Source organism: Meles meles, chromosome 8 (genome assembly GCF_922984935.1).
Source record: "Meles meles chromosome 8, mMelMel3.1 paternal haplotype, whole genome shotgun sequence".
NCBI classification, from domain to species: Eukaryota; Metazoa; Chordata; class Mammalia; order Carnivora; family Mustelidae; genus Meles; species Meles meles.
This window is the reverse complement of record NC_060073.1, coordinates 80,878,086-80,904,226: the sequence shown is the minus strand read 5'-3', so window position 1 is coordinate 80,904,226 and position 26,141 is coordinate 80,878,086. Positions and strand designations below refer to the sequence as shown.

Genomic DNA, 26,141 nt, shown 5'->3' with positions numbered 1-26,141 from the left:
GGGTATTGAGTTTGAGACGTTCTTTATAGATCTTGGATATCAGCCTTTTATCTTTAGTGTCATTTGCAAATATCTTCTCCCATTCTCTGGGTTCCCTCTTTGTTTTATTTACTGTTTCCTTTGCTGTGCAGAAGATTTTTATCTTAATTGAGTCCCAAAAGTTCATTTTTTGCTTTTGTTTCCCTTGCCTTTATAAACTTTTCTTGGGGGCACCTGGGTGGCTCAGTGAGTTAAGCCTCTAACTTCGGCTCAGGTCATGATCTCAGGGTCCTGAGATCAAGCCCCACATGGGGCTCTCTGTTCAGCAGGGAGCCTGCTTCCCCCTTCTCTCTCTGCCTGCTTCTCTGCCTACTTGTGATCTCTGCCTGCCAAATAAATAAATAAAATCTTAAAAAAAAAGAAACTTTTCTTGAAGGAAGTTGCTGTGGCTGATGTAAAAAATGTACTGCCTATGCTCTTCTCTAGGATTTTGATAGATTCCTCTCTTACATTGAGGTCTTTCATCCATTTAGAGTTTGTCTTTGTGTATGGTGTAAGAGAAAGATCTAGTTTCATTCTTCTGTATATAGTGGTCCAATTTTCCCAGCATCATTTATTGAAGAGAATTTTTTCCGTTGGATATATTTTCTTGCTTTGTCAAAGATTAGTTTACCATAGAACTGAGGGTCCATATCTTGGTTCTCCATTCTGTGATAGGTCCTACTTAATCTCTGACAGGTTTCTGTTTATTTTTAAACTCTGAGCAGATAACCACATAAAGACATTTTTATAAAATAGATTATTAGAATGAACTCCTTTCCTGAAGAAAATAAAAACATGAATTGACCTTAATTTTAATGTCAGACTGTCTAGCAGCAGTAAAAGAAAAAAAAAGGTTTGAATTGTCCCATCTTTCCATTCTATTCCACTTCAGGGACCCAATAACTATAGAAATATCTATTTATAATCTAGAACTCCAAAATGAGTAACTGTGAACCTTTTATTTAATGTCTTGGATCCTCAACCTCTACACCTGTAAAATGATGATCTCTCCCTTTTATTTAGCACTGTCACTTTAAGAAATATATAATATGACATAAGCTATAAATCACTAAAAAACAAAACAAAACCAAAAAAACTGCCTAGGAGATCATGCCCAACCAGAGAGTATAATCAAATTGTTGAGGAATATTAAATCTTTGGGATGTAAAAATAATCTGATTTTATTTTATAAAACCACTGCTTTCAATTGTGCTTTATTTTAATTTAACATCTTTAATTATGTTTTAGGTAGATTCCATAGTTTAATGGTCACTTTTGTTTTTTGAAACTTAATCCAGTCTCATTTTATTTTATTGACAGTCACGACTTTTTATTTCTTTTCATCCAATCTGCTTTCCAGGACTTCTTTTATTTATTTGGTTTGTTGGCTATTTTTATTATGTTCAATTAGCCAACATATAGTACCTCATTAGTTTTTGATGTAGTGTTCAATGATACATTAGTTGCATAAACACCCATCTGGTTTAAGAAGTTTAGAGAGAGAGAGAGAAAGAGTGTGTGTGTGTGTGTGTGTGTGTGTGTGTGTGTGAATCCTCTGGTCTTTCACACATTTACAACCTCTTTTCAGCCCTTCTTGGTGTTAGTGGCAGAGGGATAATGGTAGGGAAAGGGCAAATGCACTGACTCAAATGGTCAAAATCTTCTCTCCACCTCTTTTCAGTTCTCATTTTGCCTGTTTTGCAGATCACAGCCCAGCACTGATGTACTTAAAGGAGAGAGAAGCAAAGAGATAAATCTGGATATGGAGGCTCTAGCCAATTATGTCTATTAAGGAGCAGTAATATGACATAACTTTATTTGTGTTTTGGAGGAATTCTTCGTAGCCAGGTAGAGGATGGATTCAAGGGAGTTAAGTCTGGAGTTACAGAAAAAGTTGGGAGGTACTGCCAAATGCCAAGTGAGGGATGATAAAAGAAGTAAGTCAACAGGTAGGCATACAGAGGAAGGAGTACATTAGAAAAATATTTAAAGGGTAAAATCAAAGAGATTTGGCAACTGATTGCATGTGGGTAGGAGGAAGATGGAGCCTAACAGATGTTTCAATATTTTTGCAGGAATGGTGGATGATAATGGCATAACTGAGACAAAATAGAGGAGGAGAAATAGGCTAAGAACAAAATTGTAAATTTTGATATGTTGTAGGGACTTTTGGAATGTCTAGACAGCAGCTGGACAAATGAATTAAAAATATGGAAAGATATATGAACTACAAGTATAAATTTGGAAATTATTTGTATTTGAATATAGCTAAAACAATGATCATAGATGAAATCTTTTATTAAAGGAACATAAAAATCAAGTGTTTTGGTGGGAACATCAACTATTTTCCACAGAGCTATTTTAAAAACATCTGTTTCACCTAAGAATTCATATACACATTTTATTTTTCCAAATATATGTTTGATATATACCCTGGTGTATATACCAAAAATATATATATATTTCCAGAAAACAAATATGTATAAAATGACAGGCCCATAGAAAGTTAGGTTCAATTAGTCAGATATATTAAAACATTGATAAATTATCCACTACCATCTTCAGGAACATATTTTCATTCTTTTTTCTTTTCTTAGTCTATTCATAACTTTCTAAAGAAAGCATTTCACTGTACTTAAATATTTGACCTACTGTATTTTTTTCACTTCAGGCCTTTGTTTCATGTTAATCTCTAATTTGAACATTTTTACTTCATCATATAACTGTTTTTTTTTAAGATTTTATTTACATATTTTGATACACAGAGAGAGGGATCACAAGCAGGCAGAGAGAAGAGGAAGCAGGCTCCCACTGAGCAGAGAGCCCAATGCAGGGCTCGATCCCAGGACCCTGAGATCATGACCTGAGCTGAAGGCAGAGGCTTAACCACTGAGCCACCCAGATGCTCCACTTCATCATATAACTGTTAATTCACTCGTCTTTTTTTAAAAAACAGATTCCACTTACACTTACATGCTTATGTCTATTTTATGCTACTCTTTATTGGAGGGCTTGCTTGTTACTCTTTTTGCATTCTGGGATTACTAGAAATAAAAATGAACATTTTTAGTAGATTATAATATAAAAGGCAAATCTTTGCCAAAATAACTTAAAACTTCTGAAATTACCAATATTTATAGCAGAAAGTATATTTTCCATTTAACAGAATGAAAAGTCAGAAAATAGCTTTTTAAAATAGCCACCTATTAGAGGGCTTATCTGTGATAAATGTACACTGTTAAATTGACTTGAACATGCCTGGTACAAAAGTGTTATTTTTTTCCCCATTAACTGTAACATCATTCATTACTTTATACTGAAACAAAGACAGGAACACTCAGATCAAATTCCCACTGATGATAACAATCAGGTAAAGTCAGTACATTTGCAATGATGATCAAAATGAAAAACTTCACAAAGAAAGTGATGGATGATCCTTAATTATGTTTAACAAGTAGTAAAGAAAAATACCCTTTCCTTTTAAGTGATCTGATCTGATAATTTCTGACAAAAGCCCTGTTTCAAGCTGTTCAATCCTTAATGCTTTAAAAAAAGTGTATGGTAACATATGGCATATATAACCTAAGTTCTCCCATGTTACTTCCAGAGTTTTGATCAAATATATAGGTTGTGCTGTTGTAAAAACTGTCATGTACTGAAATGTTCAATTTACAACCAAATGTCAGCACTTTCGACACAAAGTATGAGTGAAGTTTGAGGAGTACAAAAAAGCTACAGCATAATCACTGACATACAATCACCAACATATATATATGATTTTTTTATGAATAAGGACTTGATGGCTAATGATTTAAGATAGCACAGTTCCTTTTTTATCAGATCTGTAATTTAAATTTCTATAAATACTCTTTAAGCATCCCTACTGGTCCATTCTGGTTGCAATTAGGCATAAAGACTAGAAAGATGTTTCTGCCTTTAACACTTGCAGTCTGGTGAAGCAGAAAATGAGAACATAATTTTAACTCACAGTGATAGTGTGGTTGACAAAGGCAAAAGTGATATGGTAGAGCAAGGGGTGTTTAACTCAGTCTGGGAAGGCCAGGGAACTAGTCCTCAGGGCAAGTGACAGGTAATTAGAATTCTGAAGGCTAGTTAGGGACCAGCCAGGGGGAAAATGTGGAAGAAAGGAAGGATCTTCAGGTAGGGAAACTATATGGGCAAAAGAAGGCAAATACTGAGAAAAGAGTATTGGGAGAATTGAAACTTAGAGTTGCTTGAAGAGGAAGAATGAGAGATAACACTGTAAATTCAAGAGTCAAATCACAAAAGAATCTTGGATGTTAAGGTTAGGAAGTTTGGACTTTGTTATGAAAAGGAAAGGAAATAATATACTTGGTTATAATTGTTTTTAGAAAGATGATACTGGTGGCAGAAGAGGATTGTGTGGTGGTAGGGTAAAAGTGGTAATAAGGTTAGTCAAAAAGCTACAACTAAATCTACGCAAAGGGACACGGATCTCAACTAAGGGCAACAGCAGTGGAAGTAGCATATACAATGAATCATATATTTAATAAGTAGAGTTGACAGAATTTGATAACTAATTGGACATGAGGTGAAGGAGAAAAGTGAGCCCAGTATGATAACCAAGATACTATCTGAGGCACCATTTCAAAATAAAGAAAAGGGTTTTAGGTTTATGGAGTAGACGGTCATGTTGACCTGGAAATTCATCCAGTGGAAATACGTAATAAATAATTGAAATACATGGTTCAATAGTTCATTAGAAGGTCTGGGTTGATACTGTGCATTAGGAGTCACCAGAATATAGTGGTACCAGAATATAGTGGTAGTTGAAGACAAGGCTATGAATGGGCTCATCTAGTCTGTGTAGTGTTAGTCTGTGTAGAATTAGAAACTACTGGAGTAGAAGATGGAATGCAGGAAATGCCAAATTTATGATGTGAATTGAAAAACAAATCCACAAAGGAAAAAAATGTGTAAATTGAGACAAACATATCCATCTGAAGGGAAATGACAAATGCCAAATTAAGAGTATCAGCTAGAAATGGTACTTTGTCAGTGTGCAAAACATGTTAAGGGTTAAAAGTATTCAGTAGATTTGATAAAAGAAAATATGTTGATATAATCAATAGTAATTTCAGTTGACTAGGATGCTAGAAAATTCATTTTAAAAAGGCTTCATAACAGTATTATCAAAACCTGACTTTACCCATAGGCTAGTTTCATTTCTTTCCCATCACTTTTCTGTGGGAAGCAATTTGATTTATTCATTTTATTTAATGAAAGAAAAAATCCTTTGTCACATATGCAATGGCTGTCCCTGACACAAAAAGTATTTTGGCATGCTTCAAAGGCAGAAAACAAGGCAAAGGACTGTCCTAGTCTTCTGATACTGTTAACCGCAAGTAGTTTGGCTAACTGAGATGAAAAAGTAAGATATTTCAAAAATGTAATGTTTAAAAATGTTAAAGCATTGACCCTCATAGATTTTTTTCACAAAATAAACAGAAGAGTCGGGAGAAATTTTAAATTATTTCCCTCAAACCTCTCAGTCATGTAAATTCTGCTGTAACATACTGATATAAAGGATAAATAATATTTCAAGGTGAAATTGAATTGGAAAAAGTACTTATTAATTTAATTTCCAAAGCCTACCCTGACTTTCAGGATCTTCCTTGATCAACACATAACTTATGCCTCTAAGTTTCCTTCAATTACTCTCTCCAACATTAATTTATTATCAGTGACTTCTTAATACTTGGGTGATCAAAGCCCCAGGATGCCAATACTCACTGTAATAGTGCTTGAGAAACATTGTATGCACATGCACGTGTGCGCGTGCACCCTCCCCCACACACACATCATATATTCTTTATCCATTCATCTATCAATGGACGCTTGGACTGCTTCCATAATTTAGCTATTGTAAATAACTCTGCAATAAACACAGAAGTGTATATATCCTTTTGAAATTGTATCTTGTATTCTTTGGGTAAATATCCAGAAGTGTTATTACTGGATCATATAATAGTTCTATTTTTTTTAATTTTTTATTTATTTGACAGAGAGAAATCACAACTAGGCAGAGAGGCAGGCAGAGAGAGAGAGGAGGAAGCAGGCTCCCCGCGGAGCAGAGAGCCCGATGTGGGGCTTGATCCCAGGACCCTGGGATCATGACCTGAGCCGAAGGCAGAGGCTTTAACCCACTGAGCCACCCAGGCGCCCCATAATAGTTCTATTTTTAACTTTTTGAGGAAACTCAACATGATTTTCCACAGTGATAGCACCAATGTACATTCCCACCAATAATGTGTGAGGGTTCCTTTTTCTCCATATCTTTGCCAACACTTGGTATTTATTGTCTTTTTGATTCTAGCCATTCTCATACATGTGAAGTGATATCTCTGTGGTTTTGGTTTGTATTTCCCTGGTGATGACTGATGTTGAGCATCTTTTTGTGGGTCTGTTAGCATCTGGATATATTCTTTGAAAAATGTCTGTTCACGTCTTCTGCCCATTTTTAAATTGGGCTATTTGGTTTTCTTGTTTGTTTTTGGTGTTGAGTTGCATAAGTTCTTTATATATTTTGGATACTAACACTTTATCAGATATGTCATTTGGAAATAGCTTCGGCCATTCAGTAGGTTGTCTTTTAGTTTTGTTGGTTGTTTCCTCTGTTGTGCAGAAGCTTTTTATTTTGATGTACTCCCAATTGTTTATTTGTGCTTTTGTTTCCCATGCCTCAGGACACATATCGAGAAAGATGGTTGATGTCAGAAATTACTAAGCTCTCTTCTAAGATTTTTATGGTTTCAGGTCTCACATGTAGGTCCTAATCCATTTTGTACTCCCAATAGTTTATTTGTGCTTTTGTTTCCCATGCCTCAGGACACATATCGAGAAAGATGTCATTACGGTTGATGTCAGAAATTACTAAGATCTCTTCTAAGATTTTTATGGTTTCAGTCTCACATTTAGGTCCTAATCCATTTTGAGTTTACTTTTGTGTATGATGTTAGAAAGTGGTCCAATTTCATTCTTTTGCATGTTACTGTCCAGTTTTCTAACACTATTTGCTGAAGAGACTGTCTTTTTCCAATTACATATTCTTTCCTCCTTTGTTGAAGTTTAATTGACCATATAGTTGTGGGTTTACTTTTGCAGTTTCTATTCTGTTCCTTTGATTTAGATGTATGATTCCACAGCAATACCATACTGCTTAGATTGTTTAGATTGTTCCAACTTTGTATTATTTCTTGAAGTATGGGACTGTGAAACCTTCAGCTTTGTTCTTCTTTCTCAAGATTGCTTTGGCTCTTTGGGTTTGTCTGTGGTTCCATACAAATTTTAGGACTGTTTGTTCTAGTTCTGTAGGAAATGCTGTTGGTATTTTAATAGGGATGGCATTAAACCTGTAGGTTGCTTTGGGTGATTTGGACGTTTTAACAATATTAATTTATCCAATCCATGAGCATGGAATATCTTTTCATTTGTTTGTGTCATCTTCAATTTCCTTCACTGATTTTTTTTTTAATTTTCAGAGTACAGTTTTTCACCTTACTTGGTTATGTTTATTCACAGATATTTTATTCTTTTTGGCACCATTGTAAATGGGATGTTTTCTTAATTTCTCTTTCTACTAATTCATTATTGATGTATAGCAATGCAACAAATTTCTCTATATCAAGGTTTTCCATTAGCAATAATCGCGCCTCAGATAAAGCTCATTGGCTACAATACTGCCACTGCACAAAGCTTCTCTATATACCAAGGTAATGCTGGTCTTGTACAATGAATTTGGAAATTTTTCTTTCCTTTTAAATTTTGGCATTATTTGAAAACAAAAATGTATTAGCTCTTTTTAAAATGCTAGGTAGAATTTACTTGTGAAGCCAACTTGTCCTGAACTTTTGTTTGTTGAGAGTTTTTCTGATTACTGATTCAATTTCCTTACTAGTAATTGATCTGTTCAAATTTCCTACTTCTTTCTGATTCAGTTTTGTAGTTATATGTTTCTCGGAGTTTTTCATTTCTTCTAGGTTGTCCAATATGCTGGTATGTAAGTTTTCACAATATTTTTTTACAGTCCTTTCATTTCTGTAGTGTTGATTGTTGTTTGTCCTCTTTCGCTTCTGATTTTATTTATTTTAGTCCTCTTTTTTCTTGGTAAATATGGCTCAAGATTATCAACTTTGCTTATTTTCAAAAGAATAAGCTCCTGCTATCATTGATCTTTTGTATTATTTTTAGCCTCTATTTCATTTATTTCTGCCATAATGTTTATTATTTTCTTCCTTTTAATAGCTTTTAGCTTTGTTTTTTTGTTATCTCTTTTAGGTGCAAGGTGTGAGATTTTCCTTGTTTCTTTAGGCAGGTCTGTATTGCTATAAACTTCCCTCTTAGAAATGTTTTGGCTGGGGGCGCCTGGGTGGCTCAGTGGTTTAGGCCGCTGCCTTCGGCTCAGGTCATGATCTCGGGGTCCTGGGATCGAGTCCCGCATCGGGCTCTCTGCTCGGCGGGGAGCCTGCTTCCCTCTCACTCTCTCTGCCTGCCTCTCTGCCTACTTGTGGTCTCTCTCTGTCAAATAAATAAATAAAATCTTTAAAAAAAAAAAAAGAAATGTTTTGGCTGTGTCCAAAAGAGTTTGCACAGTTGTTATCAATTTCTTTTACTCTGTGTTTAGAGAGATGTATTGAGAGAGAGCACAAGCAGGGGGAAATGGAAGGCAGAGGGAGTGGGAGAAGCAGGCTCCCCAATGAGTAGGGAGCCGGATGCTGGACCCTGGGATCATGATCTGAGTTGAAGGCAGACACAACTGACTGAGCCACCAAGGCACTCCTTCTCCATGTTTTTTTTTTTTTTTCCTGTTTGATTTCTTGGTTGATCCATTCATTTTTTTAGTATCACGTTGTTTAGCCTCCCTGTATTTGTGTTCTTTCCAGATAATTTCTCGTAGTTGATTTCTAGTTTCATACTGTTGTGGTGGGAAGATGCATGATATTATATTCCAGTCTTCTTGAATACTGAGAATTGTATTGGGGCCTAATGTGATTCATCACAGAAAATGTCAAATGTGTGCTTGAAAGAATGAGTATTCTGCGTTTTGGGATGAAATATTATGTATATATTTGTTAGGTCCATCTGGACTAATGGGTTACTCAAAGCCATTGCTTCTTGATCATCTGTCTGGATGACTGATCCATTGATATAAATAGGGTGTTAAGTCATTATTATTGTATTACTGTCAATCTCGCCCTTTATGTCCCTTAAAATTTATTTACTACTTTAGTTTTTTGTTTGCTTCCATTTTCATGGTAAATGTTCTTTAATCCCTTAACTTTCAGTCTGCATGTATCTTTATGTCTGAAGTACCTCTTGAAGACAGCATACAGATGAGTCTTTTTTTATCCATTCTATGTCTTTTGATTAAAGTATTTAGTCCATTTGCATTTAAAGTAATTATTGATAAGTTGTTTTGTTCTCTGTTACTTTCTTCTCCTCTTGCCCCCTTCCTTATACTTTAATGGCTTTCTTTAATATTATGCTTGAGCTCCTTTCTCTTTTTTTGTATGTGTATCTATTACAGGTTTTTAATTTGTGGTTAACATTGTTTTCGCATATAACATCTTATGTGTATTGCAGTGTCTGTTAACTTGATGGTGACTTAAGTTCATGTCGTACATTTTTACTCCCTTCCTCATTTTCTGTACACCATGTCATATTTTACATCCTTTTATTCTGTGAATCCCTAGACTAATTCCTGCAGATATAATTGATTTCATTGCTTTTGTGCTTTAATCTCCAAACTGGTCAATTTACTATTATTTCTTCAAATAAGTTTTCTTTCCCCTTCTTTCTGTTTTCTTCTTCGGGATTCCTCATAATAGGAATATCACTACAATTAACGATGTCACTGAGTTCCCTTAATCAATTTTTATTTTTTTTCATTTTTTATATTTTTATTAGTCATTTTCCTTTTTGTAGTTCAGCTTGTTTACCATTAATCTATCTTCCAGATGCTGATTTGTTCTTCTACATTGCCTAATATGCTATTAACTCTATCTAGTGTATTTTTTTTGTTGTTTCATTTATTAAATTCTTCATCTCTGATTGGTTCTTTTTATATGTTCTATCTCTTTATTGCAGGTCTTACTGAGATCCTCCATTCTTATTTCAGGTCACTGAAAACCTTTATGATATTCCTGAATTATTTATTAGGCATAAGAGTTATTTCCATTTCATTTAGTTCTTCTGTTGTTATTTTGTCTAGTTCTTTCATTTGGGATACATTCCTCTGCCTCATTTTGTCTAACTCTGTTTATAGGTATTAGGATGGTCAGCTATATCTCTTGGTATTAAAAGTCTTGGTATTAAGAGTCTTGACTCTCTCAAGACCACTACTTTTAATACCAAGAGATATAGCTGACCATCCTAATACCTATAAACAGAGTTAGAATGAAATAAGTCAAGCAGAGAGAGTAAAGTATCATATGGTTTCACTTATTTGTGGAGCATAACAAAGGACATGGAGGACATTGGGAGATGGAGAGGAGAAGGAAGTTGAGGGAAATTGGAAGGGGAGGTGAACCATAAGAGAATATGGACTCTGAAAAACAACCTGAGGATTTTGAAGGGGTGGGGGTGGGAGTTTGGGGGAACCAGCTGGTGGGTAATAGGGAGGGCACGTATTGCATGGAGCACTGGGTGTTGTGGAAAAACAATGAATATTGTTATGCTGAAAAAATTAATAAAAAAAAAAGTAGTGGTCTTGTGATGAAGAGGTCTTGTGGTGCCTGGTTGTCAGTGTCCCCTGTTCACCAGAACAATGTGGTCCAGGGACATCTCCTGGATATGGGCTGTGTAAACACTACTGTTGTGGCTAAGCCACTAGCTGACTGGGATTTCAGTCCAGCAAGCTGCATTGGCTGCCTTTACCTTCTGTGGTTTCATAGTACAGGGTTTGGTGCCTGTGCTTTTGTGGGGTATGTCTGAGATAACCATGGGCTTGTTGGTGGGCAATGTCAGCAGTCAGGCTAGCTGTCTGCACTCTGTGTGGTGCAGTTATGTGCACACCAATTGTCAGAGTACTCTCTATATGTGGTCCCCTGAGTTGCTTTTCTTGGTGGTTGGAGCTGTCAGTTAAACCACATATTTCCACCCAGTGTGTTTGTCACAGCAGAAGGCTGTGTGGCTAGCTAAAATGTTCAGCTGCTGGAACTGCCCATGTGCTGGTGTGTGGGCTTATTTCCCACTATCTGCAGGTCAGGAGACACTTTGGGGTGGTGTCAGTTCCTACTGGAGCTGCTTGCAGAGTGTGTCAGGGCAGGAGCTCCTTTTGACAAATGCTTGCTGAAGTGGACAAGACGGATGGGGTGAGCCTGCAATGGAACATGATTTAGGGCACATGGTGCTAACAAGATAGATGGTGTTCCTGCTGATATCCACAGTGCCTAGTGAATTAGGCTGGAAGGAGGGAGGAGAGATGGTATCTGTCAGCTATTTTGTTCCTGAAGAAATCTCCTGTAGATCTATGTCCCTCTAGCCCATGCTCTAAGTAATTAGTAAATAATTACTAATTACTAATTACCAAGTAATTAGTAAATTACTCTTCACATATACCCCAGGCACTCTTCAAACTGATATTAAAGTCTGTGTTGGGTTGGTTGAGTTATTTACTGTGCTAGCTCTTTAAGGAGAGGAGTTCAGTTTCCTATGGCCCTTTGACACTCTCAGAGCTAAGCCCACTAATTTTTAATGTACCCAGAATTAGGCACAGCTGATTTTCAAAGCTTGCCAAATTAAGGCAGGCTAGATGTTACTCATCTTCTCAGTGCATGTCCCTTGTGCTGAGGGTGCCTGGTGGGTCTGATCTTGTAGATTCTCCATGCTTGTGATGTCTCTCCCTTTTGTAGTTAGTCTTGCTGGGGTTTTGGCTCCCAACCATATCTCTGCTCCTCTTCTCCTTTTAATGTGGCCTCCTCTCCGTGTTTAACTAAGGAAGCTTTGTTCTTCCAGCATTCACATCATTTTCAGAGTGAGTTACACAGACGTAGTTGTTACTTTGGTGTGCCCCTAGGATGAGCTTAAGATCCTCCTCTCCATTCTCCTAATCTTTGTCTTGTTCATTTTTTAAAAATTTTGCAAATATTGTGTCACTTCAAGCTCCAAATAAGAAAATATTATTTACTGAACTTATAGCTAAAAGTCAATGTAAAATCATTCACATAATAGATACAATATGTCAGACGCAGTGTATCTTAAGACAATATTTTAAATGTGCTGTCATGAGGCTAAAAAGCATCCTCCAAGTCTCCATTATATTGGAGCAACAATATCTCTAAAATATCATGAGAGAGATGTCAGATAAGCTGCAATTACCATAGTGGGTCCAATATAATAGAAGAGCATAAACAAAGAAAAAAAGAGGAGGCCCTAATCAGGCAACAAGCATCTTTTCAGGGACCTGCAGATACATGCCTTGGAGCCCTCAGGCATACCATCACCTTTTTATGATTATTATTTTGTATCTGATCTTAATCTGACTTCCAAGATACACTTTCTTATTATATTGACCCGTCAACATGTTTTACTAGCAACATCTTTTTTCGTACTATAAGTAAGTAAACTGACATCCTGTTTTATTAATAGGCCTCATATAATGAAAGTTTATCTTTTACAGACCAAGTAACATGTGAATGAATGGATAAAATAAATTTGTCTCATGTGCAAAGCTGAAGATCAAAAGCTAGGATATGGGGGCGACTGGGTGGCTCAGTGGGTTAAAGCCTCTGCCTTCGGCTCAGGTCATGATCTCAGGGTCCTGGGATCGAGCCCCGCATCGGGCTCTCTGCTCCGCAGGGAGCCTGCTTCCTCCTCTCTCTCTGCCTGCCTCTCTGCCTAGTTGTGATTTCTCTCTATCAAATAAATAAAATATTTTTTAAAAAAAGCTAGGATATGTTGTACCAAAATGTGTTCACACCATGAGCCTACATTTCTGGCTTTTTAACACTACTGTTTAGGTCATGCACACAGAAGGAATGCAATAGCCACTTACTGAGTGAATCAAGTGAGTAAAAACTGTATTCTGGTTTAAAGTCAACTGAAAGGTTTGACTTTGCATGCACGAGTCCTTTCAAAGAGTTCAATATAGTCACTCTGATTCATTGACCATTTTCATCATTCATGCAGTATTTTAAAAAGATCATGGGTTGCACAATTATTTGCTAATCTAAATTATCAAACTAAACTATCAAATAAGCTTCACGTACTGCATAGAGCACTGGGTGTGATGCCAAAACAATGAACACTGTTATGCTGTAAATAAACAAATAAGCAAACAGACAAACAAACAAACAAAAAAACCAAAAAAAACTGAAAAAAAAATAAGCCTCCCTTATTGTTACATTACAGTTAATGGAAATGGTACCTATGATACTGGTGGATATCATCATTCTTTTTTCCTTACACACAGATAACATTTTTGCAACATTAAAAGAGTTGCTCCTAAATTCAGTATAAAAATTTCCTCTCACTCTTTTTGAGAATGTGAAAATAAAAAATCTTCACAGGTAAATTTTTCAACTCAAAGTGTTCACTTAGCTTTTACCCAAAGTGAATAAATTATCTTTTAAGCTATAATTGGTTATTTTCCAACTTTGCCAACTGATAGTAGAATTTTTTAAACAGTAAAGAAGCTCCAAAATGTAAAAAATATATACTATAACAATAAAAATCAAAGAAACCACCTTTTCTAAATAATATAAAAACAGAAAAGTTAAACACATAAATACTCCTATTTTTAAACAAAGTTCATCCTTATTGTAATATTTCAATTTAATAAAGATCTATTAAAGGTGATAACAGTACATCAAAAACAATGAGGTACTGCATGGCAACAAACATAACATAATAAATAAATAAGAAACTACATAAGAAGTAAGTAAACAAAATAAAGGGGATAACAACTTTACAGTAAGTTTTAAAATCTCAGAAATTTTCTAATGGAAAAAAAAAACCTGCCCAAGGCTTTTAGCAACAATGAAGCTAATAAGAACTTGGGTATTTGGATTATTCTATGAAATTACTTTATCTCCATTAGAATAGTGAATTTTATTAATTTTTTCTCAATACATATTTTTTAGAATATTCAACAGGAATCTATTTTTCTTTCTGTTTCAAATAATCCTGATTTTTGAATAACAAGTCATCTGTTGAATTTCAAACCTTTGAGGTAAAATGATAACAGAAATATATTAAGTCAAATTGAGAAAAAAAATTCTTTTAAAAAGACTACTGAATTTACCTGGAGACTAAAATGGCATATGTCTAATTCTTGATCAGATACTGGAAAAATCAACTGATTTAAAAAAATGTAAGAACTTCTAATACTATGTTGAACAAGAGTGGTGAGAGTGGGCATCCTTGTCGTGTTCCTGATCTCAACGGGAAGGCTGCAAGCTTTTTCCCATTGAGGATGATATTTGCTGTGGGTCTTTCATAGATAGATTTTATGAAGTCCAGGAATGTTCCCTCCATCCCTACACTTTGAAGCGTTTTCATCAGGAACGGATGCTGGATTTTGTCAAATGCTTTTTCTGCATCAATATAAATGTAAGGGTATTTTTGGTGTGAATAGAATATAATTTTTAAAAATGCTATATTTTTAATTATGGGATTAATGCCTCTACAAAAATGGATACCCATGTATTCTCCTGGCTCTGTAGACTCAGATTTAGCCAAGTAGAAACTTCATCATTGTATGGAGTTGTGCTGAGAAGCAAAACTAGTTTATAAACAAAGTGACTTAAATCCTTTCTTGATGGTACAAGCCAGATTCTCACTCTTTCCACTTTCTCTGAGTATAGAGAAAATATTGACTGGAAGGAAGATCATTTCCTTATGTCCAAATTATTTATATATGTTTATAAATTATACTTCTTAACTAGCTTTAAATATCCCACCATACTCTGAATACTATATTTGATATGTTATGTGAATAGATACATTCAGTTTCATTTTTAACTATTTGAGGTTGGTTAAAATAGCACTTAAAATGAACTCAACATTTTTAAGAAGATGGAGAATTTATTTTTCTCTGAACTACTATTACATCTGTGCTTGAACACATAAACTTATGCTGTTCCTTAACTGTTTCATGCATGTAATTTTGGAATCATCAAGACTCAAAGTGTCATCTATGACTTCTGTCTTTCCATAGCACACAGCAGGGTCCTAGATAAGAAACATATTATTTAAGATCCTAGGTAAGTATTTTGAACTGCTGAAATGTGTTATATAACATGCTTTTTACACAATGTTTAATTTACTGTAAAGACTTTAACAATCAACTTGTATAAGAAGTATAAAATTTTCATTCTATGCTACTATATACAAATTATTATTACCTGGCAATGATTTAGACCACTTGACTACTGAGAGAAGTTGCCGCTCGCCTAGTTGGTTAAGACTTGTCAGCAAAGAACTGGAGGTATCAGGTTTGGTGTTGTCATGTCCTGCATAGATCACCTCTGGTTCAATGCTCATTAGCAGGTTAATCAATGGAGGGATCAACTGTATATCTTGAGTTGGTGAAAAAGAAATTCTTTGGCTTAGGGCTTGACTTTCATTTGGAATGCCCACAGACTGTGGGAGAGCAACAGCATCCAGTGCTCTCATAACTCTGACTTTATTGAACTTTTTAAACTTTCGACCTATAAAGAAAAAAAAAAGAAAGAAAAGATCATGTAAATACATACCAACCAAATCTTTCAGCAGATTATTATTTTTCTTAAGTCTTAGAGTTATAGCATTGTAGGTTTTAGCATCAACCTAATAAAATGAAATGAAATAAGTAAAATGTTAGGTCTCAGACTTGGATTAAAGAATTAATTACACCAGTATTCCCTAGGTTTGTGTGGTGTGAATGTTTACACCAGTATCTAATGGAGGAGTATGGAGCTTTGCAGCAATATATATGAGAAGACAAATGGCTTTCAATAGAGACTAAGCTCAGAACTGGAAAATATTTTGACAAGGCTGCCTCCCAAAAGCTAATGCTATAGACTACATTACTTAAAACATAGTTTTCAGGGGCGCCTGGGTGGCTCAGTGGATTAAGCCGCTGCCTTCGGCTCAGGTCATGATCTCAGGGTCCTGGGATCGAACCCCGCATCGGGCTCTCTGCTCCACAGGGAGCCTGCTTCCTCCTCTCTCTCTGCCTGCCTCTCTGCCTACTTGTGATCTCTCTCTGTCAAATAAATAAAATAAAATCTTTGAAAAAAAAAACATAGTTTTCAGTAAATATTGAATATTCTTTTGGGTTTTAGTCTTTTAGGAATGTGTTGAGAGCTATCCGAGAGTAGCATAAGATGATGGGGTACAAGGATCTTGAGCTCACTTTGTTCCATAGATGTACCGTGATAATAGCTACATCTATTCAACTAACTGAAAATGACCTGAAGACTGGCAGAACAGACCTTCCACAGTTATTCGTGGAGAGGAGGGCATATTGAAAAGTGTAAAGGGGTGGAAACACAGCTGGGAACTGAACCTTTGGTGGGACTGACCACAAAAGGGAGGGACATCACAAGTATTAAAAGCAAGAGGATCAGACCCCACATTACACACTCCCAGCACTGAGCACCTGCACTGGGAAGATGAGTCAATATAACATTGGGCTTTCAGTACTAGTATGGTTTAACTTCAAGAGCTTTAAAAATCAGTGGGTTTAATGCCCATTCTTGTGAGAACTAGTATAAACACTCTATTTACCTTGCTAAAATTTATGCCCAACAATGACATTCTCCTGTGGACCCACCCCATTTAATCCCACCCACCTCAGCAGATATCCCTCCAAAGTATCTCTGGCCCTGGAAAGGGGTCCAGGGTTGACAAAGAACTTCATACATTAGCATGTTCACAGTTCTGGCATCCAGCCTCTTAGCTGCTGATGCAGGGAGTAAAACTTAACCTTCATGCACCTGAAATTTGGCAGAGTGGCTAATTGCAGACATTTGATTTACTGCTGGCACCACCCAGCAGTGAGCCCACAGTGACCTCAGACAAGCCCCTCAAAAGTGTTGGGACCAAACCCTGTCCAGTGCACCCAGCAGGCAAACTGGTTCATTGCAGTTGGCCTGGCTGGAAGAATTGCAGACCAGTCACAATAGTAGGCACACACAGCACACACACAGGGGTAGCCCTGGAGCACCTGGTTCTAGTGACCAGGGAAGATTGTGCTACAGGGTATCACAGGACATCTTCATAAGGTCACTACTTTCAATATCAGGAAACATACTTGATCTACCAAATATATACAAACAAATACAGGGAGTTAGGAAAAATGAAGAGACAGAAAAATCTCTCTCAAATGAAGGAACAAGACAAAATTACAGGAGGAGGAAGCAAGATGGTGGAGGAATAGGAGACTGAAATATCATCAGGACTCAGGAGTTCAGCTAGATAGTTATCAAACCATTCTGAACACCCACAAACTCAACAGGAGATAGAAGAGAAGAGCAGCAATTCTAGGAACAGAAAATCAACCACTTTCCAGAAGATAGGACTTATGGAGACGTGACTCTGAAGCCATGGGAAGAGAGACCACGGTAGGGAGGGGCCAGCTCCCAGCAAGTGAAGAGAGAAATGGAGCACAAAATCAGAACTTTTAGAAGTCTGCTCCACTGAGGGATGTTGCTTCATAGGCTAAGGGGGGGTGGAGCCCTCATGGGGACAGTGTGGTCTCAGGACCCATGTGATCTTAGGACCCACGGGGTCACAGAAAGACTGGGGGTGTCTGAGTGTGTCAGAGCTCCCAGGTATTGGAGCAGGAAAGCCAGCTACAGAAACAGAGCTGAGGAGTGCACTCTCAGCTCAGGATTACCTTAAACTGTGATCCAAGGCACAGTCCAGCCACTGCCTTTCAAGCAGGGACCCCATAAGTGGCAGATCCAGAAAGACCCCCTACCTCATCCTTCAGGAGGAGCTGCATGGGATTACTCTGAAGGAATTTGCTGGGTTCTGAGACTCCAAATGGGGCCATATGCCAGAGATATAAATGCTCAGTCACAGGCTGGGTGAGCTCAGAGTGCACCAGAGACCAAGGAGAGGGGAGGGATTGACTGCTTTTCTTAGATGGCACACTTAGGAGTGGAGCCCCAAGCTCTAGGCTCCTTTGGGTCAGAGATTTGAAGGCTAACAAAAAAAGCATTCAGGGAACAAAAGCTACCAAGAGCAAAGCCAAGGAGATTATGTAGCCTGGCTAAGTGGCGGTGCAATTCCACCTCAGGCAAAGACATTTGAGAATCACTGCAAGAGGCCCCACCCTCAGAAGATCAGTAAGAACATCAATGAGAACTGTGAAACTCCAGAGCTAGGGAAAAGCAACACATAGAATTCATGGTTTTCTTTCCATGATCCTTTAGTCTTTCAAAGTTAAATTTTTTAAAAGTTATTTTTTTCTTATTCTATTTTTTAACTTATCCTCTTTCCAATTTTAATGTTTTTTAAGCTATTTTATCTTATCAATGCCTTTTAAAAAATCCTTTAAATTTTCATTGTTATAGTCATATTTTATCCCTTCATTTACTTGACCTTATTTTTTGTATACATACATATAGGTTTGTTTCTTTAAAATTTTGGGATACAATTTCTTCTAATAAATCAAAACATACCTTAAATCTAGCACATGGCTTTATTCTACTCTCCAGCATGATCACATTCTCTCCTCCTTTTTTTCTTTCTTTTGCTTTCCAAAAAACTTCTTATCAATTTCTTTTTTGAATCTCTTTAAATTTTAATCTTTACAGTCATATTCCATCCCTTCCCTGTGTTTACCCTTAGTGTGTGTGTGTGTGTGTGTGTGTGTGTGTGTGTGTGTAGATAGATGATTTTTTTTCCTTTAAAATTTTGGTCAGTAATTTCTCCAAAGAAACCAGAATACACCCAATATCTAGTGGGTGGCCCTTTTCTAGTCACCAGTGTAATGTAATGTAATATATATATATATATATTTTCCATTTTTAAAATATTTCCCCCCTTTTTTCTCCCCTGTTTCAGGTCTCTTCTGATTTTGCTAGCTTATATTTTTCTGCGGTCTTTGACACCCTTTTAGTATTTTGTTCTCTCATTGATCTATTGTTATCTAGATAAAATGACAAGGCAGAAAAACCCACCACAAGAAAAAGGACAAGAGGCAGTACAAATGGCAAGGGAACTAATCAATATGGACATTAGTAATATATCAAACTAGAGTTCAGAATGACGATTATCAAGGTGATAGCTGGGCTCAAAATAAAGCATGGAGGATATAGAGAATGCCCTTATGGAGAAATAAAAGAAATAAAATATAACAAAATTCAAATGAAAAAAGGTATTAATGAGGAGCAATAAAAAAATGGAGGTTCCTACTGCTAGGATAAATGAGGCAGAAGAGAGAATTGGTGATATAGAAGACCACATGATAGAGAATAAAGAAGCTGAGCAAAAGAGAGACAAACAACTACTGGACCATGAGGGGAGAATTAGAGAGATAAATGATACCAAAGATGAAACAATATTAGAGTAATTGGGATCCTATAAGAAGAAGAGAGGGGGGCAGAAGGTATATTGGAGAAAATTGCAGTAATAATATGGCAAAGGGAGCAAGCATCAAAATCCAGGATTACCTGAATCCCAAAACCAGACAAAGACCCCATCAAAAAGGAGAATTACAGACCAATATCCTTGTTGAACATGGATGCAAAAATTCTCACCAAAATACTAACAAATAGGATCCAATGGTACATTTCAAGGATTATTCACCATGACCAAGTGGGATTTATTCCTGGGCTGTAAGGTTGATTCAACATCTACAAATCAATCAATGTGATACAATACATTAATAAAAGAAAGAGAGCAAGAACCATATGATAGTCTCAATAGATGCTGAAAAAGCATTTGAAAGAGTACAGCATCCTTTCCTGATCAAAACTCTTTATAGTGTAGGGATAGAGGGTACATACCTCAATATCTTCAAAATCACTTATGAAATACAGCGAATATCATTCTCAATGGGGTAAAACTGAGATCTTTCCCCCTAAGGTCAGGAACATGGCAGGGATGTCCATTATCACCACTGCTATTCAACATAGTACTAGAAGTCCTAGCCTCAGCAATTAGACAACAAAAAGAAATTAAATGCATCCGAAACTGCACAGAAGAAGTCAAACTCTCACTCTTTGCAGATAATATGATACTTTATGTGGAAAGCCAGGAGACTCTACTCCAAATCTGCTAGAACTTGTACAGGAATTCAGTAAAGTGTCAGGAATCAATGCACAAAAATCAGTTGCATTTCTATACACCAACAACAAGATAGAAGAAAGAGAAATTAAGGAGTTGATCCCATTTACAATTGCACCCCAAACCATAAGATACCTAGGAACAAACCTAACCAAAGAGACAAAGAATCTGTACTCAGAAAACTATAAAGTACTCATGAAAGAAATTGAGGAAGACACAAAGAAATGGAAAAATGTTCCATGCTCCTGGATTGGAAGAACAAATATCATGAAAATGTCAATGCTACCTAAAGCAATCTACATGTTTAATGCAATCCCTATCAAAATACCATCCATTTTTTTTTCAAAGAAATGGAACTAATAATCTAAAATTTATATGGAACCTGAGAAGACCCCGAATAGCCAGAGGGATATTGAAAAAGAAAACCAAACTTGGTGGCATCACAATTCCAGACTTCAAACTCTATTACAAAGCTGTCATCATCAAGACAGTATAGTACTGGCACAAAAACAAACACATATCAATGGAACAAAATAGAGAGCCCAGAAAAAGAAACTAAACTCTATGGTCAACTAATTTTTGACAAATCAGAAAAGAATGTCCAATGGAAAAAAGACAGTCTCTTCAACAAATGGTGTTAGGAAAATTGGACAGCCACATGCAGAAAAATGAAACTGGGCCATTTCCTTACACTACACATGAAAATAGACTCCAAATGGATGAAGGACCTCAATGTGGGAAAGGAATCCATCAAAATCCTTGAGGAGAACACAAGCAGCAACCTCTTTGACCTCAGCCACAGCAACTTCTTCCTACAAACATTGCCAAAAGCAAGGGAAGCAAGGGCAAAAATGAACTACTGGGATTTCATCAAGATCAAAAGCTTCTGCGCAACAAAGGAAACAGTCAACAAAATCAAAAGATAACTGACAGAATGGGAGAAGATATTTGCAAATGACATACCAAATGACAATGCAAAGGGCTAGTATCCCAAATCTAAAAGAACTTATCAAACTCAACACCCAAAGAACAAATAATCCAAACAAAAAATGGGCAGAGGACATGAACAGACATTTCTGCAAAGAAGACATCCCAATGGCCAACAGACACATGAAAAAAATGTTCCACATCAATCGGCATCAGGGAAATAGAAATCAAAACCACAATGAAATACCACCTCACACCAGTCAGAATGGCTAAAATTAATAAGTCAGGAATGATAGATGCTGTCAAAATGTCTAAAATCAATAAGACAAGAAGAAACATATGTTGGTGAGTATGTGGAGAAAGGGTCCTCCTACACTGTTGGTGGGAATGCAAGCTGGTGCAACCACTCTGGAAAACAGTGTGGAGGTTCCTCAAAAAGTTGAAAATAGAGCTACCCTACAACCCAGCAATTGCACTACTGAGTATTTACCCTAAATATACAAATGTAGTGATTCGAAGGGACATGTGCACCTGAATGTTTATAGCAGTAATGTCCACAATAGTCAAACTATGGAAAGAACCTGGATGTTCATCAACAGATGAATGGATAAAGAAGAAGTGGTATATATATATATACAATGGAATACTATGTAACCATCAAAAGAAATGAAATCTTGCCATTTGCGAAGACATGGATGGAACTAAAGGGTGTTCTGCTTAGCGAAATAAGTCAATCAGAGAAAGACAATTATCATATGATCTCCCTGATATGAGGAAGTTGAGAGTCAGGGCAGGGGTTTGGGGGGTAGGAAAAGGATAAATGAAACAAATTGGGATCAGGAGGGAGACAAACCATGAGAGTTTTTTTTTTTTAAAGATTTTATTTATTTATTTGACAGACAGAGATCACAAGTAGGCAGGAGAGGCAAGCAGAGAGAGAGGAGGAAGCAGACTCCCTGCTGAGCAGAGAGCCCAATGCGGAGCTGAGAATAAAGGACCCTGGGATCATGATCTGAGCCAAAGGCAGAGGCTTTAACCCACTGAGCCACCCAGGTGCCCCAAACCATGAGAGATTCTTAATCTCACAAAACTAACTGAGGGTTGCCGGGTGGAGGGGGGTTAGGGAGAGGGTAGTTGGGTTATGGACACTGGGGAAGGTATGTGCATGGTGAGTGCTGTGAAGTGTGTAAACCTGGTGATTCACAGACCTGTATCCCTGGGGCTAATAATACATTATGTGTTTATTTAAAAAATAATTAATAAATAAATAACTCACAAACTCAACACCAAAAAAAAAAAGACATTTTTCTAAAGGAAGACATACCAATGGCCAATAGACATCTGAAAAGATGACTAACATCACCAATCATCAGGGAAACACAAATCAAAATCACAGTGGAGGTATCACCTCACACCAGTCAGAATGGCTAGAAACAAAAGGACAAAAAAATAACAAGTCATGGCAAGAATGTGGAGAAATGGGAACCTTCCTGCACTCTTGGGGAATGTAAACTGGTGCAACCACTGTGGAAAACAACACAGGGGTTCCTTAAACATTAAAAATAGAAGTATCATATGATTCAGTACTTCAACTGCTGGGGTTTTACTCAAAGAAAACAAAAACACTAATTTTAAAATATATATGAACCCCTATGTTTATTGCAGCATTATTTACAATAGCCAAAATATGGAAACAACACGTGTCCATTGATAGATGAATAGATAAAGATGATGTGATACACCTAAACATAGACACACAGGAATTGACTTAGCCATAAAATAGCCTGAGATCTTGCCATTTGCAACAACATAGATGAACCTTTAGGGTTTTATGCCAAGTAAAATAAATAAGACAGAGAAAGACAAATACAATATGATTTCATTTATATGGGAGAGGTTTTTTTTTTCCAAAAAAATATTTTATTTATTTATTTGAGAGGGGGAGAGAGAGAGAGAGCACAGAGTACAGGAGCAGAGGGAGGGGCAGATCCTGCTGAGCAAGGAACCCAGTAGGGGATGCAGGACTTGATCCCAGGACCTGGATATCATGATCTGAGCTGAGGGCAGATGCTTAACTGACTGAGCCACCCAGGTACCCTCACTTAAATAGGAATCTAAAAACAGATTCTTTTTTTTTTAATTTTATTTTTTCAAAGTTCCAAGATTCATCATTTATACACCACACCCAGTGCTCTATGCAATACTTGCCGTCCTTAGTACCCACCACCAGACTCACCTAACCCCCCATCCCAGTCCCCTCCAAAACCCTATTTGTTTCTCAGAGTCCACAGTCTCTCATGCTTCATCTTCCCCTCTGATTTCCCACAATTCATTTTTCTTTTCCTTCCCCTAATGTCCTCGTGTTATCCTTATGCTCCACAAGTAAGTGAAACAGTATGCTAATTGACTCTCTCTGCTTGACTTAGTTCACTCAGCATAATCTCTTCCAGTCCATGTTAATTCAAAATTTGGGTATTCATCCTTTCTGATGGAGGTGTAATATCCCACTGTATATATGGACCATATCTTCTTTGCCCATTTTTCTGTAAAAGGGCAACTTGGCTCTTCCCACAGATTGGTGATTGTGGTCACTGCTGCTATGAACAGTGGGGTATATATGGCCCTTCTTTTCACTACATCTGTATCTTTGGGGTAAATACCCAGTAGTGCAATTGCAGGGTCATAGGGAAGCTCTATTTTTAATTTATTAAGGAATCTCCACAATGTTTTCCAAAGTGGCTGCACCAACTTGCTTTCCCACCAACAGTGTAAGAGGGTTCCCCTTTCTCCACATCCTCTCCAACACATGTTGTTTCCTGTCTTGTTAATTTCGGCTCTTCTAACTGGTGTAAGGTGATATCTCAATGTGGTTTTGATTTGAATCTCCCTGATGGCTAATGATGATGAACATTTTTTCATGTGTCTATTAGCCATCTGTATGTCTTCACTGGAGAAGTGTCTGTTCATGTCTTCTGCTCATTTTTTTGACATGATTATCTGTTTTTTTGAGTGTTGAGTTTAAGGGATTCTTTATAGATCTTAGACATCAGCCCTTTGTCTGTAGTATCATTTGCAAATATCTTCTCCCATTCTGTGGGTTGCCTCTTCATTTTGTTGACTATTTCTTGTGCTGTGCAGAAGCTTTTGGTCTTGATGAAGTCCTAAAAGTTTATTTTCACTGTTGTTTCCTTTGCCTTTGGAGACATGTCTTGAAAGAAGTTGCTGTGGCTGATGTCAAAGAGGTTACTGCCTATGTTCTCCTCTAGGATTTTTTTTTAAATTTCTTTTCAGCATAACAGTATTCATTGTTTTTGCACCATACCCAGTGCTCCATGCAATACATGTGCTCCCCAATACCCACCACCTGGTTCCCCCAACCTCCCACCCCCCGCCCCTTCAAAACCCTCTGGTTGTTTTTCAGTGTCCATAGTATCTCATGGTTCACCTCCCCTTCCAATTTCCCTCAAATCCCTTCTCCTCTCCATCTCCCCATGTCCTCCATGTTCTTTGTTATGCTCCACAAATAAGTGAAACCATATGATACTTGACTCTCTCTGCTTGACTTATGTCACTCAGCATAATCTCTTCCAGTCCCATCCATGTTGATACAAAAGTTTGGTATTCATCCTTTCTGATGGAGGCATAATACTCCATTGTGTATATGGACCACATCTTCCTTATCCATTCATCTGTTGAAGGGCATCTTGGTTCTTTCCACAGTTTGGCGACCATGGCTACTGCTGCTATAAACATTGGGGTACAGATGGCCCTTCTTTTCACTACATCTGTATCTTTGGGGTAAATACCCAGCAGTGCAATTGCAGAGTCATAGGGAAGCTCTATTTTTAATTTCTTCAGGAATCTCCACACTGTTCTCCAAAGTGGCTGCACCAACTTGCATTCCCACAAACAGTGTAAGAGGGTTCCCCTTTCTCCATATCCTCTCCAACACACATTGTTTCCTGTCTTGGCCATTCTAACTGGTGTAAGGTGGTATCTCAATGTGGTTTTAATTTGAATCTCCGTAATGGCTAGTGATGATGAACATTTTTTCCTGTGTCTGATAGCCATTTGTATGTCTTCATTGGAGAAGTGTCTGTTCATATCTTCTGCCCATTTTTTGATATGATTATCTGTTTTTTGTGTGTTGAATTTTAGAAGTTCTTTATTGATACTGGATATCAGTCTTCTGTCTGTAATGTCATTTGCAAATATCTTCTCCCATTCCGTGGGCTGCCTCTTTGTTTTGTTGACTGTTTCCTTTGGTGTGCAGAAGCTTTTGATCTCCTCTAGGATTTTGATAGATTCCTGCCTCAGGCTGAGACAGTTTATCTTCATGTATGGTGTAAGAGTTTATCTTTGCATATGGTGTAAGAGATTGGTCAAGTTTCATTCTTCTGTACATAGTTGTCTAATTTTCCAAGCACCATTTATTGAAGACTGTCTTTTTTCCACTAGATATTTTTTCCGGCTTTATCAAAGATTTTTTGAACCCAGAGTTGTGGGTCCATATCTGGGCTCTCTATTCTGTTCCACTGGTCTATGTGTCTGTTTTTCTTCCAGTACCATGCTGTCTTGGTGATCACAGCTTTGTAGTAAGCTTGAAATCAGGCAATGTGATGTACTCAGTTTTGTTTTTCTTTTTCAACATTTCCTTAGCAATTTGGGGTCTCTTCTTGTTCCATACAAATTTTAGGATTAAAAACAAGCTCTTAGGGGCGCCTGGGTGGCTCAGTGGATTAAGCCGCTGCCTTCGGCTCCGGTCATGATCTCAGGGTCCTGGGATCGAGCCCCGCATTGGGCTCTCTGCTCCGCAGGGAGCCTGCTTCCTCCTCTCTCTTTGCCTCTCTCTCTGCCTGCCTCTCTGCCTACTTGTGATCTCTCTCTCTGTCAAGTGAATAAATAAAATCTTTAAAAAAAAAAGCAAACAA

The 26,141-nt window shown here is 37.2% G+C and overlaps 1 protein-coding gene and 1 pseudogene across 2 annotated transcripts in view; both read right to left on the bottom strand.

Annotated features, from left to right (window-relative positions):
• PGR (progesterone receptor) overlaps positions 1-26,141 on the bottom strand; it is a 114,931-nt gene that overhangs the window by 15,139 nt on the left and 73,651 nt on the right. The window contains exon 4 of one of the 2 annotated variants that reach the window (XM_046016447.1): positions 15,408-15,713. The exons of the other annotated variant lie outside the window; for it this stretch is intronic. Within the exon in view, the coding sequence (XP_045872403.1) occupies positions 15,408-15,713 (306 nt within the window). The remainder of the gene's footprint in view (positions 1-15,407; positions 15,714-26,141) is intronic. 2 annotated transcript variants of the gene reach the window in all.
• LOC123950108 lies at positions 7,655-7,760 on the bottom strand (annotated as a pseudogene).